The 12,510-nt window shown below is 49.7% G+C and overlaps 1 protein-coding gene across 3 annotated transcripts in view; it reads right to left on the bottom strand.

Moving 5' to 3' along the window:
• The window catches only part of Tbc1d22a (TBC1 domain family, member 22a), a 284,093-nt gene that overhangs the window by 95,448 nt on the left and 176,135 nt on the right, over positions 1 to 12,510 (bottom strand). For all 3 annotated transcript variants that reach the window (XM_006520833.3, NM_145476.2, NM_001358062.1), the window contains one exon: positions 11,852 to 11,979. In XM_006520833.3, coding sequence (XP_006520896.1) covers positions 11,852 to 11,979 — 128 coding nt within the window. The remainder of the gene's footprint in view (positions 1 to 11,851; positions 11,980 to 12,510) is intronic.

Here is a 12,510-nt window from a genome sequence, read left to right as displayed (position 1 = left end):
GGGATCTTTCTGTGTCCTAGTCTCCCCACTTCTGTAGTATGTGTGGGGTCTTTCTGTGTCCTAGACTTCCCCCACTTCAGGCAGCAGTGGTCTCAGCTCCCAGCTTTGCCAATGCAAATGCTGAGAAGATAAATATCCCATTGGTGTGTATCTTCAGAGTACTCTCCACTGCACAGTGCTGAGGATGGAACCCAGGGCTTTGTACATGCTAGGCAAACATTTTACCACTGAGCTACACCCAGCCCCCAGGTTCTAAATTCTGTCTCTGTAAGAAAGGAGGCTGTACATATTCATTACCCCAGTTACTATCAGGGCTCCTTTCCCCACCAACCATCCTCTGACCTGTTTGCTAGGGAAGTCTCTGCTATCAGCCACTCTAGCCTGGTGGCCTGGAAGGCCCCAGAGCCCCTCTGCCTTCACACACAGACCAAGTCCCAGGGCTGAAGGGAGCTGGGTGAGCAGAGCTCAAGCAGGGCGAGCACTATGCTGGATCAGCTCCTCCACCGTTAGCCATGCCATCCTACGGCACGCTGACCTTGGCTCCTATGTGCCTTCTCAGACTCCTGTGAGCCACGGCCGTGCTTTAAGATTAAGAAGACACTAGCTCCAGAGAGAAGTGGCCCTACCCCCAAAGCCCTGCAAAGGGCACATGCACCCCTAAGCCTATGCCCAACACCAGTGCTCCAGTACAGGCTGATGAAGGAGAAGAGGCCACTGCTCTCTATTGGTACTGCTTCTGTGTGTCAGCGCTATTTGTCCCAACCACAGTTCTCATCAGCAATCTCCTAGACCCTGCTGCTGGCCCTGCTACTTGACTTCAATCAGCAGCAAAGTGCCTGTCTCCTGTTATCACATCCAAGAGGGGAAATGAATACCCAGGCTCTAGCAGGCCTGTGCAGGAAGGGGAGCCACACTGTGGGAATGGGAATGAGCTGCTGTTGGAAAGCTCTTGGCTGTGCCAGAGGAGAAGCGCAGAGGAAGGCCAAAAGCAGATGCTGAGAGGGAGCTCAGGAGCTGAAAGGATACAGCCAGGGAAACACAGCCCAAAGTAGAGTGAGGCTGGGTATAGCACAGACCATGAACAAACTGTATCCTCTACAGTCATGATATCCACATCCAAAGACATGGGGGTTGCCTGTGGTGGCAGTCAGCCTGGTGAGTGTGCTACAGTGGTAATGCCATCTCCAACATGTGGGGCAAGGCTTCAGCATCAGCTGTACATCCTGCTAACTCTTCCTCTTTTCTAAGAAGCGCTCACCTGTGCTGGGCTCTAGTACACTCCATTCTACGGTTCGTGACAGCACGGTTTACAAGTGGAGAAGGGCACCTGTCGGGAGTTCCAGACACTGAACGAGATGCACACACTGACCTGCTCCTATCAGGACTACCTCCCCATGCACTACATCCTGGAGGTTAATTTCAATGCTCTGTGATAAGAAAGCAGCAGCTGGCCCAGGAAGCTGTCCTAATGTCTTAAAGCCTAGTCCCAACTGGCCTAGAAAAAAGAGTCAACTATTTGCCTGAGGGACCACGAAAGGTAGTCTTGTTCCCGGTTGAGCTAAGGCTTGAAACCCCTTCCACGGCTCCCAGCAGCACCTGGGTGTCCATGAGCCTGAGAACCAACCATATGGCCCCAGCCTTGTCATAGGCCCGGGGACCCCTGAGTCAGCTCTGGCTATCCCGAGCCTCAGATACTGCTTCCCCACTCTTGAATCAGTGTCCCGGGGCTGCCCTACAGCCTGAAACCCACCAGGTGACTGTGTGGCATAAACACAGTCAACTTCCCAAGTCCTGCCACCCCGAGCGGCTGAGCCCTGTTGTGGAGCAGACATGGGACACATAACCCTACACTTGCTCACGAGGCAAAGCTGTGAGCAATGCATCAGGGAAACAGGCGGAGCTGTTTATGGTCAGGAGGACCATAAACAAAACATTACAGAAAAGTGGACTGGAAACCATGAGACTACCCACACTGGGGATATGCCAGGCTAAGCTCCCAGAAGCAAGCCTTGGGTTAACTTATTTTTTAAGTTCTTTCACAGCACACAAAGATGGAAGTAAATTTCAAAGCTAGATGAGTGTTTACAAGAAGAGTCTCTAAATCAAGGCCATGTGGACAGAAAGCACCCAAGAGCATGGTGTCTGCTGGGACCAGGGAGGCTTTCCTGCCTCCATGCAGAGCTTGGGAACAAGTATCACTCCCTACAAACAGCAGTTGTCCTCAAACCCTGGCCTGGGGCAGAATAAAGCAGCTTTCCTCTCCCCTGGCCCTAAGGTGACATGAGTGACAGGAAGGGACATGGGATCTCAAGTCAGTACCAGGAGAGAGAAGCAGGGGAGATATATGGGCTGATACAGGAACAGGGAGGAGACGTGGGTGGCCCTGATCCCCAGCGACTATTTAGATCCTAGTTAAAAAGTCTTGATGTAAAGATGACCCTGCCCTTTGCCTTTGGTCCTTGTCCTTTGTCTAAGTACTGGACACTATTTCTACAGGATACAGGGTCACCAGATGTACTAGGCTAACTACTCAGGTTAAGTGTTCCCAACTTCTAATAGCAGCATAACCCACGCTGTACAGAGAAACAGTCTACATCTATGCAGTAACTAAGGCTAGCAGAGAGTTAATGCCAGGGTGAAGCTGGGCCAAGATTAACGATAATGAACTATTTGAGCATCTACTGTGCCTACGTAGCCTTTAACGCCACCTTACAATGAGACAGGTCCATATAGACGCATGATTACCATACAGAGCCAGCCTTGACCCCCTTTCTACTGTCCATGGGAATCTGGATCCCAGAGGAGCTATGTTTTAGTGACAACAGCAGATCTAGGGCTCTTGGGACAGCCAGGAGGCACCCACACCTCAAGTGGACCCTTTTTCAGCTTTCTCTTGTGGTTACATTGTCCTATAGGCTGGGAGCAAGCGACCCTTGCACATACAGAAAGCAGGTAAGCCATTGCTTCTAATCAGCTTCCCAAGAAGAAGCCAAGCCTAATGGTGTCGGGAAGCAGCAAGGATAGGAATGTGAAGCCTAGTCCACCCCATGCCCCAGGCTGAAGTCAAGCCTGTGCCTAGAGAAGACCTCATGGAGGCAGCTGAACAAAGCTCTGAGCAAGTCCCAGGGAAGACGCTGAATATCCACCCAGGAGCAGGAGGTTGGTAGGCCCTGGAAGACAACACAGCCCCATAGGATGAGGACGCACATCACCCCAGAGCTAGGAGAGAGCCCTCAAAGAAGAGTTCTACAAGTCCCTTGAAATCTGCCAGCTCTTCTCTGGCTCTCAGGCCTTAGCAGATCCTTGTTCTGTCCCTTCCTGCTCTCATGTGGACTGTCTTGTTATCCATTTCTGTCACTGTAAGTACAGAGCAGTCGTTTGTGAAAAGCAGGCATATCTGTGCCCTCCCCCTCAGCGTCCCCACATGACACCCTAGGAGGATGACTGGATTCTCTGACCACACAGAATTTAACAATTTCCCTAAAGCATATGGTTCTTATTTAGGACACACAGCCTGAGTTATCATTCATTGTATGTCCACCCTTGTAATCATACTGGGACCCTCCCAGGCTGTGTATTTTTAGCAGATAAATGGGATCTTGGTATTGGGGAATGGCTAGCTCTCTGGAGAAGTGACCTGCTGGTGACCCCTGCTCAGGAGAAGCAACTTCACACATGCCAGGAACTCAGGCTCCTCTAGGGTCCCCCTAACAGCCCTGGCTTTCTTGAACCCAGAGGCCCATAGAACTTAGACAAATTGCTGAAGGTTCCTCTTCAAATAAAATATTCATGAATACATCATCTCAGAGATTAGTAGAAGCAGGACAAGAACAAAGTCTTTGTGATACTAGGAGAGGTTACCACCTCCAGATCTTCCACTCCTGTCCAACAAGGTCACAGAACAGCCAGCCACTCCTATCCCTGGGTGGGGAATCCAGGACTCAGGTCCTAGAAGGTCATCAATTCATTTGTCAGTTAGCACTAATCCCCTTGACTGAACCACGTGGTGAATGCACATGCTTTGAGAGGTCCATGCCCTATGACATCAGCAGCCCTAGCATTGAGAGATTTCTGTTTCAGACCACAGATTCCAGCCACACAGACAAAGAGACTCATACCCTCAGGGAAACACAGTCATCAGATGTCATATATGCTCTGGGCTTCCCTCCCTTGGCTACATGTCCTCTACTGCCTACTGCATATAGGGAGGAGCAGCCGTTCTATAGGTCTCTACTCCACCTCTCTACTCAGTGACTCTGGCACCTGTCTCCTTGTACAGTTCCCACACCACCTCAAAGGGATAATCAAGGTCTGAGAGGCCTTTCCTAGAGGTCCAGTGGCCTACCAGAGACCCATATGGCCAGGGTTTCTCCATGGAGCAGTGACCCCCACCCCCACCTGCAGATGCTCCCTGTGAGGGTAAAGCTGCACACTGCTTGCCTCTAACATATCACATTCTGGGCTGTTTGAGAGCTCCATGGGGACATCACCTCATGACTTCCACATTGAGAGTACCAAGTCCCAAGCTCTTCTCAGACTTGCAAATGCAGGCTTTCCTAAACTACCTTGCATGAGGCAGAGGGAGTCCAAGGACCTTCTACTCAGCTCCAGAGAGTAGGGTCTCAACAGAGAGCAGCCTGCTGTCCCCAATCCTGGACCCTACTACCATCCTAAAAAGATTTGTATTCAAACTCTCTCTCCTGTGGATGAGTCTGTGCATACATTAAACAATACCACATGGACAGCAATTCATGTCGTCCACTCAGGGAATGTCACTCTGTCTTCCCGAGGGTCCCCTGCTGCAGCCTCCTTGCCACCCCCACAGCAACAAGCTTCCTTCTGCCATTTTCTTCAAAATCCCTTGCTGCACAGTCTTGAGAATTCTAAGCCCAGAGCTGTTTCTTACTGACTTCTGTCTTCTACTTCTGAGAATCAGATGTGGGCAGGGTTGGAAGTAAGGTATGAGGATGCTGGGACATGGTCAGGATGCCAGACGAGCCTAGGATTCTGCCTGGTTCTCCGTATCTTCTATTTCCCAGATGAGCAACAAGCTCTGACCCACCCACAAGAGGCTGTGATAAGAGGAGACCACATAGGTCAAACCTAGTGACCCAACTACTCTACCATCTGATTTCTGGTTATACTGTCTTGGTCCTGAGCCTAGTGTCCAGGAGGCCCTCGGAAGAGATGTACAGGTACCATAGAACTAACTTGTTGAGTAGATACTTTTCATTTACAATTACAATATGGCATAACCAATCAATTCGCCTCCAAAATTAGCTACTATTCTTGTCTAGCTTGAAGCAAATACAAATATTTAGAGTGGTCACAATGGGTTGCCATGTAGTGCCTGCTACTAATGCCACAGGGAGACAAGACGCCGGTAAGGGAAAGACGAAGGCCTGCCCCTGGCCCAACTGACTGTTCTTCTTAACAAGACTCTGTAGATCACTCAGGAACACAAAGAGCAGTTTGTGGCCCTTTAACTGTACATTCCCATAGGCTCTAAATGGCAAAGGCGACGAGCTGCCGCCTGCCCAGCCTGTTGCTAGAAGCTGAAATTAACACTCACCCATCAACAAGCTTTTCAGTTCCACTAAAGTCTATATATAGATGGATGTCCTCCAAAGGCCCATACGCCTGAGGCTCTGTCCACAACCTGATAACCACTGGGAGGTGGGAGGACCTTCAAGATGCTAAGTTTGGTAGGAGGACTCCAAGCTGGGGCATATGCTCTTGAAAGTGAGAGTACTCCAGGCCCTTCTTCCTCTCTCATATCCCAGCCTTGGGGTGAGGCGTTTTCACCCAAGGGGCTATGCCGCCTCACCACAGGTCCAAAGACCATGGACAGAAATTTCCAGTAGAACACACCTAAGTTCATTACCTCAGGCACCTGTGACAGCAGTGGGACACTGATCTAAACATGCCTCACACTTTTCTGACTGGAAAAGAACTCGAAATATCCCCTCCAAGGTGGGCTTGAGAGATGCCCAGTGTCAGAAGTGTGAAGAGGTGATGGGACCTGGACATCACTCCTCTGGGATGTGCCTGGTTCACACTACTGAGCCCTCACACTGAGTAGGCCAGAACTGCAGAGGAAGTTATGACTCCTTCACATTCTCCCAGGTCCAAACGTGACAAAGCTGCCGATCAAAACAGGAAGGAGAGTGGCAAAGCCCAGAATGGCACTCCAGGCACTGTAAGCTGGCCTCTCCATTCCCAGAACACGGTGCTGCTACTGCTGCTCTCTCAGGGGGCAGGCTCACCCTTTCATCTTCCGGCTCCTCCCTGCAAACGTAACTGCAGTGAACCAAGTCTTGCCGAGTGTTCTCTTTCTAAATCCTTACCAGGCTGACAGTGATGTATGCTTGCTTCCTATAGGCGGGTAGGCATGAAGAGCTTACACTCTCAAATCGTAATGGGCTTATGAAAAAGTGTGTTGTACAGAGACCTGCTTCCTCGGGCTTATTAGATTAACCCAATCCATCAGTTCCTGAGCCACTGAATCTGTGCTGTGGCACCCAGGAGGTCCAGAAGCCTTGACTGCTGTCAGCTGGGAGCAGCAAAGGATGTTGTAGCAGGTACTAGGAGCCTGTCCTCAGCCCTGGACTCCAGGTGCAACGACACAGCCATAGCCAGCCATGCCTCAGGCAAAGTCAGCTCAGACTACTTGCCTCTGGACTCCATGCAATGCACAACTGGCCCACTACAGCCTACCACAATCACCTCACTGCACCTAGTCTGTGTGGCAGACTAAACATGAGGTCCCTGCTTTAGAACCCACTCTGCCCTCCTTAACTCCCTAGACAGGGAGGTTCCTGCCCAAGCTGCCAGTGCCTAGCTTCACTGTCAACATAAGCATGGCTTTGACTCTGTCGTGTGTCCCCTTCCCTGGCCAGCTGTGAGCTCCTTGGGTGCTTCCTCAGACACCATGATGCTGCCTTGTGTCCTCATACAGGCTCTCCATGGAGCAGGTGTCATATTATAGGTGACAGTGGAAGGACTGGAGGATGGATGGATGTCAATAGCAGACACACCTCCTGGGAGCTCAGAAAAACCTTAGAAACCACAACTTAATCCAACTTCATGGTCTGATGCTGACAGGCTGGACCTACTAAAGTGATTTCTGGACAAGATCCACCTCCTGTAAGCCACCCAACCTTTGCCAAAATCACTTTCCTTTAAAAGCATTAGAGGCGCCTACTCCATGCTTCCTACAAACTGGTCTCTGGGGCAGAACCTTCATCCCTCCATGCCTTCACAGACTGACCCTCCTTACAACTCTTGAATGTGCTGGAGAATGGCTTCAGCTAGACCCAGGTGTCCTGGGGCACACCATTAAAGGCTAGCAGGCTGCTCACATGCAGAAGAGCTGATAATTCTTCATCCCAGGCTCCAGTTTATCCTGTCTAGTTTTAATGCCAAATGCTACTTGAAAGACCTGCAACAACAGAATTCTAGCATGTAACTAGTGACTCACTGCTCTGTGAATCGCACAAGCTCTGCAGTGTATACAACAGTGATGCCACAGTTCCCAGAGACAGAACTCTGCCATGCAGTTTCTGGGGCTTTCCATATCTATAATAGAAGTGTCCTCAAGGGCTGGGGTCTCTCAAGGATAGACTGGGGAAGGCTCTGCTTTATAGCCCACCTGCATGGCTAATGGTGGCCTAGGTTCCAGGTGGCGGGAAACATAGTTCTTCACCCTGTGGGGACTCTAAGGAGTAGCTATCATAAGCCAGTATGAGTGCAAACAGGAAGTCTCAACTGAGACATGTGTTCTCTATCTGCTGGAAGAAATCCTCAAGCCTAGTCCTAGTCCACACCAAAGGAGGGGCCACTCCAGAAGCTTCCCGCACACACAGACTCATCTCCAATCCCTGAGCATGGCCTTTGCACAAAGAGGCTGGAGCACAGAAGAACATTTGAATCAACAGGGATCTGGCCCTGGCAGCATCCACGCTGCATAGCCCATTGTTTCACACTACAGCCACAAAACTAATGTCCAAATGTGAGTGACTCCAGCCCTAAAGCCTTTCTAGCAATTCTGTGTAGGCACTGATCTTACCCCCTCCCTAGAACACTTCATCTGCTCCAACCTCACTAGGCTCCTCCAACATAAAATGTTCTTCTTCGCAGATATCCTGTAGAAACCTAAGCACATTGACCACAACTCAAAGCCACTTGTCTCTTGCCACCCATCTCCCAAGAACTGCCCAGCTCTAGAGGTCTTCCACAGCATTCCCCTAACACCTGTGACAAAGAAACTAACAATAGCATCTGGTCTGTGGCCTGGCTCTCTCGAGGTCCTTTGAGATCATGATCCTCTCTGCAATACTCCCAAGGCCAGGGGCTGAGGAAAATATTCAGTAATATGTGTGAACTGAGTGGCTCGGGATCCCTAAGACTCTTTCCTGAGCAGTACCAGGGCATGTGCCAAGTGCAAGGAGGCCCTGACTCCAGCTCCCTTCCAACCTACCTCTCCCTAGAGCAGCGAAAATGGCAGTGAGGATGGTAAATAACATGAGGTGTTCCACCTAAGATGTGAACAGGTCAGGTGAGAGGTCGAGAGCAATGCAACAGGCCATTCGTCATCAAATGACCATCCAAGCACACACCTTTGTGTGGGCAGAAAGCTATGTGCCCCCTGACACATGGGCAGAATAAAACAAGATGGCTGGCTGGGCTGTCGAGGACAGTGGCCTATGACTGGATTAACTGAGCCCCTCAGCTGCAGCCCATCACCCAAATTAGTTGCTGTCATGTAAGGACTTATCTAGAGGGGGTGCTTCTGGCAAGCCTAGATCCATACCCTATAGAGCACCTCAAAGGCAGCTCTCACAGGCTGAAAATCTTTTAGGTATGGGGACCACTGGGCAATCCATGACTGTCACATCTGGTGCCAGCTGTTGTGATATGACAGCAGAAAACCCTGAGGGGATACATATTGGCATGACCCATGGCTTGTCCCACTCAAAGACAATCTATTTCATCCATTTCCTGGCCATAGTCTCATCCAGGGGCCTGGGGCAAGGGGCTTATCAACAACCTTTCCATGGCCTGTGTCCCAAGAGGACCTTAAGCCACACTGGAGGGATGGCCCCACCAATAAACACCCAGCGATGCAGAGTGACTGCTCAACTGTCATCTGAGGATGGCTATGTGCTTCCGGTGCCAGAAAGGGCAGCTCAGCCCTGGAAAATGGGAACACGATGATTTTATTTTAAGATGGGAAAAGGCTTATGACCAGGGTCCTATCAGTTCACAAAAGAGCTCTGATACAAAGGAGTTGATTCATGACAAAATTAAATTGCAGGAAAATTAACTCAACGAAGAGGTTATGAGTTTAGTAGTTTCAGTGTCTGAATGCCAACTGAGCACTTCAGGGAAACAGTGCAGGACATGGCTGAGCTGAGCTGTCTTCCGTCTGCTCCAAGTGCGACTGACTTGATACCTGCTTTATTCATAATGGGACAGAATTACAAGGAACTCTGAGCTTAATGAGCAGGCCTGGGTCATGAACAGCCTAAGCAATCACAGGAATGAGAACATTTGCAATTTACAGGATATTAGGTTGTGTTTGCTGTCATCCAACAGAAAGCTAATCGATGCACTCGACCGACAGCTCCTTTGGCCCAACAGCTCCAGGTAAGGCTTTAACTCCCAGCTAGCACTACTGATTGGGAATTCTGTAGCTGCCAAGTCCTAGATAGAAAGCCTACAAATCAAGAACATGCTCTGCCGTGAAAACACATCCAACCACACAGCTCACAGAGCATCACCACACAGGCTTCCATGATGGCACCAGAGAACTCAGGAGGCAGAGCAGACAGAAGGCAGTTTTAGCTACTTGTCCCACGGCTTCAACAAAACACCGGCGAAGCAGCTTGAGGGAGGATGGGTATGCTTGGCTTGCAGATCGAGGGTACAGGCCATCATGTTGGGAAAGTCTCAGAAGTGGTATCTGCAGTCAGGAAGCAGCGAGCAATGGAGGCTAGAGTTCAGACCCCCTTCTCCTTCTCACTCAGTCTGTCAGTTGGGAGGAGCCTTCCCACCTCAACCTAACCTACACAAGCCCTCATAGACTTGTCCAGAGGCTGGCCTAACGTAAATATTCTCTCACAGGTAGGCCCAGAGGTTAACCCTTAGGTAACTCTAGATTCTATCAAGTTGACAGCATTAACTATCATAATAGGTATTAGGAGAAAAAAAAAACCAAAGCCAAACAAAATATATCCACAGCCCCAACATTCCCAGGGCGGGCACACAGATGCACCACCAGCGCTTAGAATGAAGGGTGATGCTATATTCCTGGGAGTTCCAAACTCAGGCACAAGGGCCCAACAGCATCCTGGCCTGTGGGGAAAATGCAGCACCCCAACGATGTCCTGCAATTTCTAAACCAAAGATCCCCTAAAGGTTTAGTCTGTGCAAGGGTCCTGCCTGCACCAACCTCTGCATGCCCACTTGCAAAGCTCTAACACTGAGTACTATGTAAAGCCTGGGCACATGCCACCTTATGCTCACACATAGACACCTAGAGCCCCATCTTCTAGACCTACTCCCAACACCAATGCAGTGCCCCCTTTGCAAAGCCCTGGCACAGAGCCCATCCAGAGCTCTCACAACAGGGAGGAATTGATTTTTTTTTATTTTTTGTTTGTTTGTTTATTTCGAGACAGGGTTTCTTTGTGTAGTTCTGGCTGTCCTGGCACTCACTCTGTAGACCAGGCTGGCCTCAAACTCAGAAATCTGCCTGCCTCTGCCTCCCAAGTGCTGGGATTAAAGGCGTGTGCCACGAAGCCCAGCTAGGAGTTCATCTTTTACTGTAAAAAAGAAACTCACAGGGCCTGGAGAGATGGCTCAGCGATTAAGAACACTGACTGTTCTTCCAGAGGTCCTGAGTTCAAATCCCAGCAACCATATAGTGGCTCACAACCATCCATAATGAGATCTGATGCCCTCTTCTGGTGTATCTGAATACAGCTACAGTGTACTTACATATAATAATAAATAAATCTTCAAGCCGGAGTGAGCAGGGCCGACTAGAGGGAGCACAGGTCCTGAATTCAAATTCCCAGCAACCACATGATGGCTCACAACCATCAATATAGCTATAGTGTATTCATTACATAAAATAAATAAATAAATCTTTAGAAAAAGAGAAAAGCATACTGGTAATATTGTAAAATTTGTTTTTAGAAAGGAAAGAAAGAAAGAAAGAAACAAACAAACAAACAAACTCACTTGGTGCTTCCTCCCTAGCTCTCTGTGGAGATGCACGCCTCTCCCCAGGCTGCAAGTCAGCGCCCACACCCCGAGCACACACAGGGCAGCTTCCGCAGGCCTCACACACAAAATGAAAAGAGACTAGAATAAGCAATGGACACTCAGGGGAGCCAAGGCGGATGCTTCCAGAAAACTCAATCTCCTCAAGACATGAATTTCATCAAAATTGGTGAAGAGTGGAAAATTTCATATTGTGCTGCATCTGTCTGAGGAGTTCTTTAAATCTTCATTGTAAGTAACTCAAAACATAGACAACACGTGAGTCCCGAGTGTAAAGTTTCTGGAAGCTGCTCGGATGTACAGCAAAGGGACATGATTACTTACAGTTTAACTCTGCTTAAAATGTAAATTGCCAGTGAGCATGGGAGGGGACGGTCACCAACCAGCTGGAGTGCAATCAGGTGACAAGGAGAATCTTAGAAAGTCCTTTCCCTTGTTCTACATAGAGCCAGATGACAGGAACACCAGAGCTAGCTTTTTATAAAGACTTTGTTGCAATGAAGAGTGCATTCTTCAGGGTAGGAGAAGGCGGGGTGGGGCTGGGCCATGGGTTGGTGCTCACCTGGTAAGTGTCCCACAGGCGGATGGTGCAGCGCAGGGGCAGCTCCCTCATCAGCAGGTTGTTCATCCAGCGGAAGGCAAACTGCAGGTACCGCACCTCATGCCCGTCCAGATGCCGGTGGACTCGCTCTGCACAACACAAGCACAGGCTGTCAGGGGAGCCTGAGGTCAAAGAACTAATTCCATTAAGGAAGAACTCCACAGTCCACTCTTCAAGGGGAGAACAATTAAGGGGCTGGAGAGATGGCTCAGTGGTTAGGAGTAGTTATTGCTCTTGCAGAGGACCTGGGCTCAATGTCCAGCACCCAGATGGCAGTTCACAAACACATGTGACTCTAGTAAAGGGGCTAAAGGAGAGAGAAGGAAGTGAGCCATCAAGCTTCCAGAGATCCTATCCTAACCCAGGCACATCCCTCCTGTACACAGACCCAGCAGACCTGTTCCTGTCCAGACCAGGCAGCCTCTAAATGCAGGACTAAGTACTAAAAACAAGAGAGCCACGCTCGAACAAACATTGTCCCCAAAGTATAAACCCTGACTTAGCTAGGGTTACTATTGCGGAGATGAAACACCACCACCAAAAGCAGCTAGGGGAGGGAGGAACTGAATTCACTCACAGTTCCATAGAACAGTTCATTATCAACAGCATCAAGAGCAGGG

This window comes from Mus musculus, chromosome 15, assembly GCF_000001635.26.
Source record: "Mus musculus strain C57BL/6J chromosome 15, GRCm38.p6 C57BL/6J".
Classification (NCBI taxonomy): domain Eukaryota; kingdom Metazoa; phylum Chordata; class Mammalia; order Rodentia; family Muridae; genus Mus; species Mus musculus.
Note: the sequence above shows the minus strand (reverse complement) of the source record. Positions and strands in the feature narration are given on the sequence as shown.